Source organism: Palaemon carinicauda, chromosome 1, assembly GCF_036898095.1.
Source record: "Palaemon carinicauda isolate YSFRI2023 chromosome 1, ASM3689809v2, whole genome shotgun sequence".
Classification (NCBI taxonomy): domain Eukaryota; kingdom Metazoa; phylum Arthropoda; class Malacostraca; order Decapoda; family Palaemonidae; genus Palaemon; species Palaemon carinicauda.
In genome coordinates, this window is record NC_090725.1 from 154,838,380 (window position 1) to 154,855,124 (window position 16,745).

The 16,745-nt window shown below is 37.3% G+C and overlaps 1 protein-coding gene and 1 long non-coding RNA gene across 2 annotated transcripts; one reads left to right on the plus strand and one right to left on the minus strand.

Annotated features, from left to right (window-relative positions):
* Positions 1-269: 269 nt before the first annotated feature.
* On the minus strand, positions 270-12,772 carry LOC137652469 (uncharacterized). The gene is made up of 4 exons (XR_011046316.1): positions 12,621-12,772; positions 11,779-11,865; positions 1,108-1,193; positions 270-702 (listed from the first exon to the last, which is right to left on the minus strand). It is a non-coding gene; the product is annotated as an uncharacterized lncRNA (long non-coding RNA).
* A 1,929-nt stretch (positions 12,773-14,701) lies between these two features.
* Positions 14,702-15,160, plus strand: LOC137619501 (uncharacterized). Its single transcript, XM_068349620.1, has one exon. It carries the CDS (start codon positions 14,702-14,704, stop codon positions 15,158-15,160), a length of 459 nt encoding a protein of 152 aa, XP_068205721.1.
* Positions 15,161-16,745: the final 1,585 nt, after the last annotated feature.

Consider the following 16,745-nt stretch of genomic DNA (forward strand, 5'->3'; position numbering starts at 1 on the left):
CGAGAATAAACTGACACGTCGTTATACCTACATACCAATAGACGTCACGTGGACACAGTAGAATAGCTTGTTACAAACTGCCTTCAGAAGATGAATCTTAGACCTTACGGAAAGATTCAGAATTATTACAATTTGCCTCCACTGCCAAATGAAAGAATCAACTGGTTTAACTTTGCACCACTGAACTTCGCTCATTTGAATTGAGCTTATCATGCATAAACCACCAAAATCGAGAAAACAATTCTCTTAAAGGACCAGATTAAAATTCCTTACAATTTCTCCTCATTATATTTTTGAATCACCTTAATAGCAAACTGCAAATAAAGAAGCTTTACAATAATTGCACTTATAAAGTATCAAAACTGAAATGATAATTACATTTATACTTAAGAAGTACTGTTGCACTTCTCTGACCAAGGCAATCATGCACCGAGTCACTTCTACACGTCACAGGAGCAAAATTAACAGATATACATATATCGCACCTTCCTAGCCGTCCTTATATTAAAACTATTTACAACTTTGTTGGATAAGTGATATTGTGGACGTAATCAGTCATTAATTACTTATCATTACGATCATTTCATTACAAAAATACGTTGGACTAGCCCTTTCCATTCCCCTCATGTTCTGGCCGGATGGCTTCCAGATTGCGCAGGACAGGTGATAGGAATGATCACCTCCTGCTGATTAGTCACATACCTGAAAAGGGAAAGTAAATCAACAACAAGAATAGGCTGTTAGATGTAAACAAATAAGTAGGTAGTAACAGCCATATTTGGGGGTGCCTGTTCAATTTTGAGTAACTGAAAGAAAGAGCCCGCATATACTGTAAGTTGATTACAAAACGGCCCAGGGTTAATCTGAGATAATAAAATAAAACTTATGGATCTATAAAGAAAACTTTCGAGCCTGTGAAGATGACTTACATGTCTGAGATTTGTTTGCGATGCTTTTACCAAATTAAATGATCAAGGTCACTGAGCAAGGACATCAACTGGTTATGTAATTTGCTGGAAACCTTACTTACCATTCATGTAAACTTGAGTTGAACACTTTTCTTTATTATTATCCAAATAAAAGAAATAAAGGAAACATTTCTCTTACCTCATACGTCAAGACCCAATTGCTTGAGACATTCCTTGTGCGCCTCCATCAGAGCCTGGCAGTCGGTTTCTCCCTTCTCCGTCACACTTCAAAGATCAGGAGAACGGCATTAGTCTTACAATGGTGCGAATCAACAAGTCTTTCTTATAGCTACTTGTTTTCCTATTCGTAAATAAGAATTTACGCAAATTAAGTAAAGTAATGATAAGAAAGTTTTGTTCTAAAGTCTGCAAAAATACCGCAAGACATTATTTACAGGTGTCAAGCATTTTACACTTGTCATTCAATGTGAAATGGTCAAACATCAATTGATAACTCTCTCTCTCTCTCTCTCTCTCTCTCTCTCTCTCTCTCTCTCTCTCTCTCTCTCTCTCTCTCTCTCTCTACCCTTGTATCATACATACATGATAGCCTTGCCTTTATCTCTCAGCTTCGCGTTTTCTATCTCTCCTTTTTACCAACATTAACTGAATTCCCAGAAATGCTCTTCCTTTAGCGATGGGAAATATTTCAGTCATTAATTTTAAGATTCATCTTTAACTAAGAAAATCACGACCAATGACAATGATGAAGACTTTCTTTTCTAACTTCATCTTGGCGCATTTCATATGTCGCAATTCCACTCCATATTGCAAAAAGAATACTTATATAACAAAAAAGGCAACACAATTGAAAAATGTATTTATCGCAATTTTCCTCACAATGAATTCATACTTGAAGAAGCACTAAGAATTAGTCAAATGTGCTACTATTTATGAAAGTATTTTCAAAATATTTTGGAAAGAGTAGCCTACGGTTATCATTTATAGTTGAAACCCGTAAATTTTCTATTGGCAATGTTTCGAAGTCTTGCTGATATACATGAGAGTAGGGCTATCTCGATTTTGCCATTAAAGAAACTTTTGCATTGTTCTCTTACAAATGTAATGTGCTCAACTTACTGTAGTCGTTCATATGATTATTTTGGAGATCGAATGAAATAAAGATGCCTAATTCATTCCGTTTTCTATGATAAACTTCGGAAAATATTGGTTTTTTATCATTTGAAAGAGCCATCAAAATAAAACAACTTTCAAGTTCTTACTTTTTTAGCATCTTTAGTGAACGCTAAAGCTGGTAAGCTAACTGTTAAGCTTTAATAAAAAGAAAACTATAAAATCAATTACATTTTCCGTGTGCGAAAGAATTAAATCTCCCAAAGTTGATTTCTCTATTCATTTAACTCTCAAATTAACTCTTGGCACCACTACCAGCCCAATCTCTGATCATTCAGAGATTAGATTCTTCTGTTAGACTGTTAGAAGAATGTTGCACCGTCTCATTTAGAGCTGCAAGAAGCAATAGAATCATTCCATTCATTTATTTTATCCGGCCACCTAATTTCAGGTGAGATTCAAACAGTAAAATCCGTAGCTTAAATACAGTGGAATAATAAAAAGCAGTTGTATGAAAGTCTGACAAACCAACACGATCTTCAAGAGCAGAAAATAGAAAGAACCAACTGACGGAAAACGATATCAGATAAATCACCTAAAGACTACAATCATTTTAAAGAGGAAAATAGAAACAACGAAAACCAGAGAAGAAAGAAAACTCTTGAAGAAATCCTTAACTAATAATAGTTAATCTCAATGTTCGACAATTTCTCTGACGCTGACCATTTTTTAATGATTAGAATCAGAGCAGTTGAAATGGTAAAACTCGCGAATCCTCAATAGTGATTCTAGCTCTCAACATATTTTTGGTTTTTTTCATAACCTCTCTATGAAGCCGACGAATAATCTTTCAGGTTGGAAAACATGATTCAATACCATTATTTCTAAATAATTAAATGGAAAGTAAAAACTCTTAACAAACAAGTCTCACTCTCACTATTAGTTTGTGTAGCTCTTCCCTAAGCAGACTCTAGACTTCTAGAGCAGCGTTTTATGTAGGCCTACACTACATCAGGAAAAATTCATTTATAATGTTTAATTTATTGTAATTAATATTGATGTTAGTTAATTAATACTGTTCTTTTCTTCTAAATGCCAGATTCAAATGTTTAATGTTAAATCTACCTAAAATATTAAATTTGCAACATTAGGTTATCAGTCTTCTGTGCAATTTGTATCATGGTTTCCTGAAGTGGATTAAGAACACGAAAATTGAAATAATATCCCAATTATCTTGCTGACCACCAAACGAATTTCACGGACCACCGGTTGGCGACCGCTGATTTAGAGCACACCTGCTCTGAACCACAGCACCTGTTTATTAGTGTGCACGTATATGTATGTTGTTTTTTTTTTCTCTCTCTCTTTTTTGTGTGTCAAGATTATGAGAGTGAGTAGATAATGTGTATCCTAGGTTGGGTGCTAAAAATGCTAATATCTAGAGATAACAATTCTTAGAGCACTATGTGAGATTGAACAAAGGCGACGTAGAACACGATTATCTCCATGAAAGATAAGATAAGCGTTGGTGTTCCTCTAAATCCGCTGTCAAGGGGACTTCATATCTGATCTCATTCACATTTTGTGACAAGGAATGCCTTCGAATGCGACCTATAACTTCTGGCCAATGCGGTAAGCTTTCGAGGGCTAATCAGCAGATACTGGAGGGAGACTTTTCCACTATTCTAGACCTTTGGACTTGAATAGTTGAAAAGTCTCCCTCCAGTATCTGCTGATAAACCCCCGAAAGCTTACCGCGTTGACCAGAAGTTATAGGTCGCATTCGAACGCATGCCTTTCGCTTGGAGGCTGAAGAGTAATTTTTCAGTTTTTATTTCTACACATTTTACTTCATCCACTTGAAAAGGAGCTTACCTACTGCCATGGGTTAATTCTTTTGTTCCACATATTCATACAAAAATCCTGGTAACTTAGGGCTGCAGTGACTAACACAAAATGTACCCAAGAACAGAAGTCTGGGCTTCACTCATAAGAAAATATGCCAGAAAAGTTACAACAGTCTACAAACGAAAGCGGCAAAAGGGAACCAACACCACGCTTCGTAATCCAATCCAATTGTTACTTTAAAGCTTACCCTATTCATTTTAGTATATTTAGGTACAAGAACTAGGTTGCACACCAGGTCTCTCTTGAACACCAGGTCTCTTCAATTATCCTGTGTAAAATTCGTTGCAAGGACAGCATTTTCACCAGTTACTGGTTCCTGGTTCCTAACTGCCCACTCTGCAAAATAAGTTTGTGGGCACTCTTTTCGGCGTCAATGAACTTCGATGTCAGGATGTCAAGAGAACTTCAAATCAATCAACTATCGCATTACAGCTCAACATTATTAATGAAATTCTTAATCTTTAATTTTATCCCATTCTGCCTTGAAATCAGTTGTGATAACACCTTGCTATCATCAGTTTTGGCAATTTTTTTTTTTTGTGGTCAGTTTGGACTTTGAATTCTTCTTTCATATGCATTGTATACAACTAGATCCCTGCTCGACTTTTGCAGCATACCTACGTTTATGTCTGGTTTCATTAACTGTCCTAATTTGGGCATGAAAATAATATGTTTTGTATTATCTTCTTTGCATAGGTCACACATATCAAGTGTGTATTTTCCCCTGAAATTTACTTTTAGCTTGAGCATATTTAACCTTGCTTTCATTACAAGTATTGCCTTATCCATGTCCTCTTCTCTGATATATGGCTGTGGGCCATTCCCTTTTGTGAATCTCAATTTTTTTCATCTCTTTCTTCTTTTTTTCAAGAGTTGCCTTTAACTTTTCCATAATTCTTTTCTTGATTTCTTTTTTCAGGTACCTTTTCCTACAACTTCTTATTTCTTCTCTTCCCATTCCATATTTACACCGCCACAGGCCACAATTTACAGCAAGTCAGTGTAAATAAATTGACAACCACACTGCTTATTCCATATCGCCAAGCAACAATGCTCAGTAAAAAAAATGAATTTCTATATTGAGTATGAGTCTCGGTAGGAATGTTTGTACTAAGTTCGTACTTTGAATCATTCTTAAAGGACGAGGAGCCAGTTCTAAGCCGGCTTCGCTTCTCTGGGATAACAAAAAAATGTAGGTCATGAGACTGGCGCCGCTTAGCCGATAAACAGGGTACCAGCTTTCGAGTATAATTCAAGGAAACGGATCACCTGCCAACTAAACTCACGGTTTATTTAAAGTGTTAACACGATGCTTCTATAAATACGTCCACTTGTATAATCTATTTAATGCCACAGTCATTCGAGAGGAAATTAAACATATAAAATCAAATGTGATATCGTTCTTCTCTGACTCAAATTCAGAATTTCAATGTTGTCAAATGTCAAACTGGTTACTATATCTACTGCTCATTATGGAAATTATTGAATCATTTATTCAATATAATTTGAGCTCGACCAATCACACAAATGAAAATCGTAGCAGTCGCAATGGAACGTTAGTATATAAATAAGACTTAAAACTCTCTCTCTCTCTCTCTCTCTCTCTCTCTCTCTCTCTCTCTCTCTCTCTCTCTCTCTCTCTCTCTCTCTCTCTCAAGAATACTTTCAACGGGGATTTATTATATCTAAAGTCCAAGACCAAAATATAGCGCAATGTCCAAACTACTTTCTTGCCAAAGTAGGTGGATGATTGCAACCCTCACAAGGTGAAGGGACTAAAAATGTGTTCTTGTTGCTACGCGAGTCACACCTTGACATTGCATCTTGTTATGCAAACACGATGCCTTCGCATCTCTAGGCACTGAGAAAGATTATGCTTTAAAGATGACTATGTCAAATCAATTTATCAACGCCAGGCTAAACTAATTTGCCCAAATATTCATAAAAATGTGGTGTATTGCGTTGTTCGCGTTCATCACCGAAAGATATAATGACGGGTTTTCAGTACTAAAACGAATTAGGAGCAAAAAAAATTTCTCATCAATATGAAGCCAAGTAACTTTCCTTACGGTAGATGATAAAATAATTGTGTTTACTTGAAACGATTCTTTTGTAGGGTGCTCTTGCATTACCAATTAGTTACGATTATGAAACTTCAAGAATACTGAGTAAAATTTGGGTACTCTGAATCAACCATTCAAACCTGTATTGTATACTTCTCATATTTATTCTCTGATTTACCTTCATATTCCAAGAGTTATTTTCTCCATCGGCTTTCTCTCTAAACATGTCGTTCCTGTGGAAATTTTGCTCTGCATATTAATAGCTCCTACGCCCGTTGCATATGAGTGTTTACTTGGTTCAATAATATTGATAGACTCAAGTTATCATTCTTAGCATTATTTCTCAGTCTCCTCATCAGGAATTGTGCAGCTTGCCTTTGGTATTCTCAATTTAAGTTTTTTTAACGTCCATATATATTAAATGGCGCGTGTTTTATTGCCTATCAAAATGCTTTGACATTCAGTACATAAAGATGCCATCGCAAAATACCGGGCTAATGGAGACAATCTCTCTCTCTCTCTCTCTCTCTCTCTCTCTCTCATCAACATGTAGCATGGCATTTGTAAATCATATCATGTGCTTCTTGGTACTCCTGCAATATGTACAAACATATATATATATATATATATATATATATATATATATATATATATATATATATATGTGGTGTGTGTGTGTGTGTGTGTGTGTGTGTGTGTGTAAGCACAATGTATTCCATGTGTTGAATAAATACCCTTTTGGACTAAAGGTTGTCCATGGATCAATGTACACATTTCGAGGTATGTTCATCTACTTATTGAGGAACTAATTCCTTTGCTTGATTCGACATTGACGTGTCATAATTACAACATCACTCGCTTGGCAACAGAGGGTCACTTATAGATACTGTTTGTTATTCTCCCACACGAGACTTCATGTGTCTCTCTGAGAGAGAGAGAGAGAGAGAGAGAGAGAGAGAGAGAGAGAGAGAGAGAGAGAGAGAGAGAGAGAGAGAGAGATTTTCATTGTTCCTCTTATGCAGGCCTCATTCATATTTACTTTCTCCAGTAACCGATTCCTCTCAAGAGCAAAACCTGAAATATCATAATAAAATGTCGAATGTGTGTAAGCATTATACGGTGCTTTGATGATCACCGTCTTAAAGGATATAGTTTTCAATAAGCTATTGATTCATTCTATCTTCAAACCAATCAAAACCAAAGAAGAATGACATATGAAGATTATCTTATACTGCCAAAATCGTTTGGGTATGTCACGTAGGAAGTTTTGTTAACTTTCTTATGATGAATCACTTTTTCAAAAATATCAGGAAGATGTCTCCATAAATGACTAAAGAATTTCATAGAATATTTAACTAGAAATACGGTGTGCGAGAATGATGGCCTCTGAAATGCGATAATGTTACAATAACTGTTAATTTTTTTTAATATGTTACTTGAGAGTTTTCAAAGTAATTCAGTTGTCGGTGTAGATTTGATGTTCTATTCTGTTTACTTCGAATCCAGAACTGTCAATTCACCTCCATCTATTTTCTCAAACGCATCTTTTCAGACCTTGACTAACGTGTTATACATAATAGATCCTTGGGGGAATAATGGCCTGGTGATAATTACGTAACATGTTCTCGAAGTGCTGTTACATAAACGACGATTGGAACACTTCAGTTTGAAAGATTTGGTGACGATAAAAGAAAATCGCAGGTGGCGATAACGTAGATTATGACTTATTGTGACTTCTCAAAAACACTACTCTATCAGTGGTACAAAAAAAAAAAAAAATAGGTTCGTCCATAAATTTCGCTGAATCTTCATTTTTAAAAAATCTAATTAATTCTACATATCTTTGTCTTGCAGACAGATATGAAGAAAACTTACACTTTAATAAGAGAGAGAGAGAGAGAGAGAGAGAGAGAGAGAGAGAGAGAGAGAGAGAGAGAGAGAGAGAGAGAGAGAGAGAGAGAGAGGTGTTGGGGTAGGGTTTGTGAATGTCCTTGGTCACGTGTGAGACAGACAGACAGGGAGGGCCAAGCTGGCCAGAACCAGGAGTTGTATCTTTTATAACTTGTGGCGTTTGTTTGAAGGCCACCAACCATTGCAATGACTCTCTTCCTGGTTCCTTCATGCGGGAGGGCTTCAGGGTCAAACGCATGAACAACATGCTTTGAGATACGATTTTTTGTTTTCATTTATATTCGAAGTCCTGGTAGATCAGAATAAATTAACGTAGGTGTTTTTAACAATATGGCGGCGGGTTAATTCATAGCTCAATAGAGTTACATATACCTGATACGAAATTTTAATAGATACACACACACACACATATATATATATATATATATATCAAGATTTATCCTTTAATATCTACATAATTATTTTTTCGAGTTATAGTAGCTATTTATAAAAAAAAAAAGAATGTTTATGAGAAAAATCTTTTAGCATAGAAACAATCGGGTGTCAATATATTAAGCAGTCCTTATACCATCATGGATTCTTGTTACTGGGCAGCACTTAGGCAAACAGCAAATCGTCCGGCGCCTCTCATAATCTCAAGTGTCCTTGAGTAGTATCTAACTTTTGCTATGTGTAGCCAACGTATTCTCACTTTTTAATAAATATTAATTATTACTAGTATATTGAAGAAGCTATTCTGCTCCAAAAATTAAAGATAAATATGGATAAGAATAAAGAAAATAACATTGAATACGTGCTAACAAAAATGACAACAAAAGCATAATGAATTTTCTAATTGGCAGATAATGGAAATGATTACCAAACTTTACTGAAAGCGTAAGTAAGGAAGGGTTGGGAGATATTGAAAATAAATCCGCACTTGTATTAATAGATATCCTTCATCAATGATAGTAAAGTACTTTGGGATTAAATTATGTGATTCTATAAATGCCCTTACTGGTAAAAAAAAAAAAATATGACTATACCAAACGGCAATTAACAGCGAATATAAGGGGCAAAAAGGGGGAGTAGGGGTTACGGGCTGCCCAGCGGCAAGAGCCCGTGTCTTACATAAGGTAAGGCAATCTACACACACGAGTAGGGGATCAAAGTGGGTAATTATGAAGACAAAAAACTTTTGTTAAAAAACCAATAAAAGAGAATGACACTATATAAGGAGGGCGTAGCGCTGTTCTTTCATCCGGAGGCCTCAGAAATAGCTGTGACGTTTTTGGCTGTTCTATATTGATTCTGCTGCCCGGCAACATTTCAGTGACGAGCCCGGTTGTGTAATACCCTTCTATAGGGGAAGCGTCGAGGGAAGAAACTAGAGGGAGAGTATGGGGAGGCCGGGTTACGCAATATGATAGACCGCCACTCGTGGGGTTTTCACGCCATTGCCTTGTGGTTTTGTATACCGCACAGAATATCAAAGTAAAAACATGAGGTATGAAACGTCTGTGGATGTCTGGAGAGGATAAGTCGTTCTTTCTTGACCTTGTTTTTATTAACTAAAGCTGAGAAAAATTCAATTGTAAAAGGTTGGTCGGGTTATCGGTCTTACTCACGGTAGAATCGTAGGGGATGACGCCAGGAATAACATCCCTCTACGCGAGAGGTTGTACATATGCTAAGAAGGAGTCCTACCTCGTTCGTTCGTTTCAGATCGACTTTATATGAATAATATGCAAGCCACGGACTCTTACGTTGGCAGCCCGTAAGTGGGAAGTGCTATTTCAATGGCTTTATTCTCTCTCTCTCTCTCTCTCTCTCTCTCTCTCTCTCTCTCTCTCTCTCTCTCTCTCTCTCTCTCTGCAGATTTCTTGAAGGAGGTTAGAGAATAAAAGTGACGATAAAATAAGTAGGAATAAGGAGAGATCATGAGGAATCTATCTTCCATATAGATTTCTACGGAGAGGATTTAAAACGAGTGAGGGAATGGAGTGAGTGTGAAGCCTACAAATCAATACACCGAAAGGGAACTATGCTAATTATATCATCGGTTGATAGCGCTCATGTCACCAGTTCAGTACATATGCATTAGTTTCTTATCTTCTAACTTCATATATAAGAAATAACCTCAAATTTATAGGTAAAAAAAAAGAGCTGCAACAGGTGCAACTAGGCCTACATAACATAATTTGTATCATCAGTAAGCGTAATGTTAAAATTCAGAGTGACCTGGTAAGTTAAAAGCAATATTGATACTTTGAAATAGGATATAAATATTCACTTTGCGTTGTCATAGTGTACTGCTACTACATTCTGCAGGGGTTTTGAACACTACACCATTAATAGGATCCCCCCCCCCCCACACCCCACCCCTGACTAACTCGTTCACATCGTGGCAGTCAGCGCACCGGTAAGACTAACATTCGTTGATAAAAAGAAAAAAAAAAAACACTTACGATATTTGGTGTACCTTCACTGTTTGCGCAACATTCTATTTAAGTATTCGTGATTACATTCTTTCAGTCTATCATGAATTTGTGAGTAAGGGTTCTTGACTTGTGACACTTAATTGCTTCTTTTATGGCATGAACTAAATGATTAAAATGATTAAATGGTCATAGAGTAGTTTAAAAATGGGGAAATCGAATTCTCCAACAAGTTTACAAAATTCCCTCAATACAATTGAATTCATTTGAATGATTCAATTTGATAATAGACTCGACCAGCAGAGAAAAGAGAACAAGAGCGGAAAGAAGAAGAATTGGCTTTATAACAAGTACAGTACTCTCTTCGGCGCTCTCATGTATCCCTGATCGGCAGCCAAAATCTCCTAAAGATAGAATCACAAGTGAAAGCATCATGCAACCTACCCCACCACGGAAACCTTCCGTTACACTGACCCTTATCAAAAAGAGGGTTAGAACGCCATTATATCTGATATGAAGAGAGTTAGTCATATTTCTTTATAGAAAATCATGCCATTCAGTAGGAAATATCGATTGTAAAGTTGCATAGTGATATTGCTTATAAACATGAACAGCTCAAAAGAAAGATATTGCGAAGTAGATAGAGTGGAGCAATAAACTTGGAGGGCATTTATAATCATTAATTAAGGCATGTGACGATTATCAATTGTGCCAATACGTTGCAAATTGCAGCCTGACAAAAAAATCATTGCAAGTTTTCCCCCAGCCCAAATCGTAGGTCTATGGTAGAATCCATGTCAGAAAAATAGTTTTCAGATTAAAGGGAATCAGTATTCCGTCAAACTTTGTTCCAACATAACAGGAGGCTGAGACTGGCCCCGAATCACTTGTAAGTGAACCACCATGACTGTTGTTTATAATTCAGAGCTAACAACATGATCATCAATGAAATTCCGATTAGTTATGATGATTATGGAAGACATACAAATACACACATTAAAGCTTTACATCAGTGTCAATTACCTTCGATATCCTTGTGCCACAAAACTCCAAATAAATCAATTAAAGGTTTAGATTAGGCCCTACGATCCCTTTGATTGAAATCTTCAAAACATGCATGTAGCCTACAGTACATTATAAGTAAAACGTCCGCCAACCGTTTAGTGGCAAGACTTCCATTTTTTTTCGCGTTATTGTAATAAACTTAATTTTCTTTGCTTCTAATTATCATAACGTAGACGACTGCCTCTTTTCTGCCTCTTCTCAGATGAAGTTATGCGTTCGAACACATCCGTAAAATGCCAAGGGTAAGTACCAAGCCAACACACTGGCTCTTGACACTCATCCCCACCCACTTACCACTACACCACAATTACCAAGAAATGTTGCATTCCCATAACCATTAACATAAAACATAACCACACCTAATAGGCCTACCAAAGTTTGAGGGCAGATTCGGTTTCCGGGCAGGGAGGCGCACTTGCTCCCTCAGCAGGAACTGTTGGTTGTTCGTCTGACATGTTTCTGTGGAGGAAAGAGAAAATAAGTAAGAAAATTGCACCGGAGAGAGAGAGAGAGAGAGAGAGAGAGAGAGAGAGAGAGAGAGAGAGAGAGAGAGAGAGCTTTGACTGATATGGAAATATTGCTTAAAGACATTTTATTAGGTTCCCACCCAATGAACAACTTGTCTAGATCATATAATAATTCGAATGGGGTTCAGGGTTTTCCCAATATTAAATGAAACTATTTGAGGATAAAACGGATCATTAAAATCATGTATCCATTATCAAAATATTTTTATAATTTCTACATATCCTTATTTGATAACAATCAAAATCTAATTCGATGTTTACGTCAGTAATATATATATATATATATATATATATATATATATATATATATATATATATATATATATATATATATATATATATATATATATATGTGTGTGTGTGTGTGTGTGTGTGTGTGTGTGTGTGTGTGTGTGTTAAGATATATTAAAAAATTATGAAATTGCCAATAGATAACGCAATAGATGGAGATTTTGGTAGACAGTATAAACTATACATATTTTTCTAATTCTCATATCTCCGGCAGTCATAATTCACTCATAGAATTGCTTACCGATAATTAGGTGGCAACATTCATTGTGTTTTATAGGCGTTTCTTATAGAAGAACATTTACGAGAGAGATTTAGTAATGGTAAAAACATACATCTAAAAAAAAAGTTACAATAGAAATTCTTTGTGTTTGTGTACCAGATCCTTAGCTTAATTACCTCAGTGCTGAGCTTCAAGATGAACGTTACGGAAGCGTTGATGGTGGACAACTGGCGCGTAATTGTTACTAAGATATCTCCACCGTCGGCTTTCTCTATGGCACACGGTACTGTGATGATGTCATGGTATAGCTCCTCCCATAGCTGTGACGTTCAAGGTTGGTTCCTCCCACTTTGATGATGTCGGAGATACCCCACTGGCCTGCCAGCTACCACAGGTTCCGTTCATTTATCACAGTTTAAATCAGGATATACATCCTATTGACAGACATTTTACAACTGCAATAGAATAGAATATAATTATCTATTAACACTATATTACTACTCGTATGTCTTAAGTTTTTAGGTTTTGCTAGTCCGTATGTCTGGAACGCTCAAGTAAGGTTCAACAGCTGATTGAATGAACTCGGTAAACCACTCGAGTCAATTCATGAGGTTTGTGGCAATTTCAAAACCACGGTCAACTCTGTCTATGTAAAGGTCATTAATATAGTACCAGTAATAGGAAAAGCTCTCAATGACCATTTTAGTCTTCCCTATTCCAGGATACAATTTCTGTAATAAGGAAGCATCTTGTACTGCCAGCTACACGAATCGCTGCCATTACGCTCAACAACAAAAATTTTAATTCCCTGTATAGTCAGGAACTGCGTTCAATGAGTAATAGAAAGACGCTCTCTCTATAACGGAAATGGGAATGAATTTGAAAAAGGAGCTTGTGATGCCTTGAACATAACTTAAACTTGTCAATAATAAACTCCGCGGAAATGTTACGTAGCATTTCGTCATAGTCGTTCTAATCGATAAACAGCTGGCTACGCATTCCTGAAGGTCAGCGGCTCCAAGGTTACTCTTCATAGTGAAGGTTATCTTAGAATCAATACTTATGAATAAAGCAAGATCTATATAAACAACACAATATTTTGAAGTCAGATTGACTCCGATGGGATTATTATCCGCACAGAACAGAATATATATAAATATACGATATATATATATATATATATATATATATATATATATATATATATATATATATATATATATATATATATATATATATATATATGGCCTTACAATCAATTTGATAATAGATGGAGGAAATTTCATTGTAGTAAAACTCTATGAACTTTATACAAAACGTCTGCAAGAATGCTCCATACCTACAGCTGGGAAAAAATATCCTTACACTAATTCACAAAAATGGAGACACAAAAGACCAACAAAATCATCGCTCAATAAGTTAAATCTCACTAATATGTAAAATATTTACAAAGATCGTACTAGATCTAATAGAAAGAGTTAGACTTTATTCAATCAAAATAGCAGTCAGGCTTTATAAGCGTGGATTCGGCAGCTGACCAGTCAATGGAAAAATCAACAGATTATGACAAACGACTATGTTTGCCATTTATAGACCATGAGAAAGATTTTGATTCTTTCCAAACTTAAGTAATAATGAAGGCCCTTCAAAGACAAAACATAGATGAATTTTATGTTAGAACACTTGAAGATATCTATACGGGAAGTACAGCAATCCTAAAACTGCATAAAGATGGTGCGAAAATTCCAATCGAGGAAAGAGTTAGACAGGGAGACCCTAGCTCTACTAATTTATTCGCAACATGTCTAAAAGAAGTTTTAAGAAATTTAGATTGGGAAAATGAAGCAATTAACATTGAAAGGGGAATACGTTAACAACTATATTTCTAGATGACATAGCTCTGTTTAGTGAATCAGGGGAGAAATTGAAAAAGAAGTTAAAAAGTTTGAATAGAAAAAGCAGACATAGAGAACTGAAAGTCTTAGAACATTAGCTAGTTACAACTCAAAGAGCTATAGATAGAATAATAATGGGAACAACACTAAGAGACAGAAAAAGAGCAACATGGGTGTGAGAATATGAACATCAAAAATAACAGAATGGATCCCTAGGGACTGCAAAAGAAGCAGCGAAAAGAAGAGAAGACGATGGATCGATGAATTAGGAAAATTTGCTAGCATAGACTGGTATAGAAAGGCCATAAAGAGACAGGAGTAAAAGAACATGTCTAAGGCATTTGTCCTGGACTGGACTAATTATGGCTGATGATGATAGTGATATGGATTGTAAGGGTATTCCAAATGAATCTGTCCTAGCTCAACATAAACTGGTGATGGCAGATTTTAACTTGAAATCAACAGGTAAAAGAAAAGTCCCAACCAGGAATAGGAGGATCAAAACTTGGAAGCCGAAGGGAGAGAAGGCAAGAGAGTTCAGAAGTAAAGTGGAAAGAACAAGAGAAGAGAAATATGTAAATAGTACGTCAGAATCGCCTGAAGAGATGTGGGAGGTGTGCAGTAGACCAAGTGGTAAACATCAATACGAAAAAGAAACATGGTGGTGGAATCATAAGGCTCAAACAACTGTGAAGGAAAAGGGTATAGCCAGAAGAAGGTGGGCAGAAGATAACTACCAAACTAGTGAGGAATATAGATGGATAAAGAGAGAAACCAAGAGAATAGCAGTGAATGCAAAGGAAGAAGCCAGGAGAGAGTAGCATAAGATGATGGGAACATCAGAAGAAGAAAGGATAATCTATAGAATTGCAGATTCAAGATAAAAAAAAAACAGGCAGAATGTAGGCATGATTAAAGATGAAAAGGAAATATCTTAATTGAGGACGATGAAACAAGACATGAAAAATCTATTTTTTGCAACTATTAAACAACGAGAATAAGTGTGAAGAACTGGAAAATGTTTCTCCAGTAGAAGGACTAATAACAAACATCAGAGAAAAAGAAGTCGAGACTGCTATAATGAAGGGAAAAGTGAATAAAGCTGCAGGAAAATCAGAGGTACCAATAGAAATGGTTCGTCGGCGCCCACTCGTGTCCGAGTATTGGGTTCTGTCGTTAGCCATCAGCCTCCTATCTATGGGGTGGGTGCTTATGTCTGATGTGGCTGTTAAGTCCTAGTCTGTGGTGGAAGAGTCGCGGACAGTGTTCACAAGGGAGGGTAGGTGGTGGGCGGGGCTGTTCTAATCGCTCTCTCCTTCTTCTCCTCCTAGCCTCCTCATTTTGTCTCCTCCTCTCCTCGAAGTCCACGATGCCATGGTGTACTGTACTCCTCCAGGTTTTCCTGTCCCTGGCTGTTTCTTCCCATGAGGAAGGATCGATGTCAGATAGAGCCAGGGTGTGCTTTAGTTGATCTTTATAGCGCATTTTCGGGGCTCCTCGTGGTCTGGTGCCCTGGGTCAGTTCTCCGTAGAATATTTTCTTTGGGAGCCTAGATGGATCCATCCTATGCACGTGTCCTATCCAGCGGAGGCGGTGGTGGATGATGGTGGCCTCCACGCTGGTCAGCGAGGCACGTTCTAAGTTTTCAATGTTGGTGGTGTGGCTCTCCCAGGGGATTTTCAAGATCTGCCTCAGTTTCATTTGTTGGAAGCGTTCTAGGTTTTTAATATCGTTTCTATATAGCGTCCATGTTTCACATGCATACAGGAGCGTGGAGAGGACTACTGCCCTGAACACCATTATTTTGGGGGTCATTGTCTGTGCGTGGTTGTAAATACGCGGCAGTTGAGTCGGCCAAAAGCGGAGTGGGCTGCCCTGATCCTGTTCTCCACGTCCTTTTTGCTTGTGGGAGCTGATGTTAGGATGCTCCCTAGGTAGGAGAACTGGTCCACGTGTTCTAACGGTTGGTCATTCACTGTGGTATTGAAGTTTGGGAGCATCAGTCCTGGTGGATGTTGGACGAGGGTCTTGGTTTTGTCTGTGTTGACTTGCATCCCAAAACGTTCGTAGGCAGAGTTGTATGCATCAGCTAACGACTGCAGGTCCTCTGCCGTCTGACCTGGGGTGGCATTGTCGTCAGCATACTGCAGTTCTTGCACTGCACACAAGGTGGTCTTGGTTCTGGCGCGGAGTCTAGCGAGGTTGAAAGCGCCTCCATCCATGCGGAAATGTAGGTCGACTGAGGGTGTGTTTGGGGGAATCTCGTTGAGCATTGCTGCGGTGTATAGCGAGAAACACGTTGGGGCCAGAACACAGCCCTGCTTCAGGCCGCCGTTGATGGGGAATGGGTCTGAAAGAGAGTTCTGGTGGCAGACTCTCCCAACCATTCCGTCATGGAGGGCACGC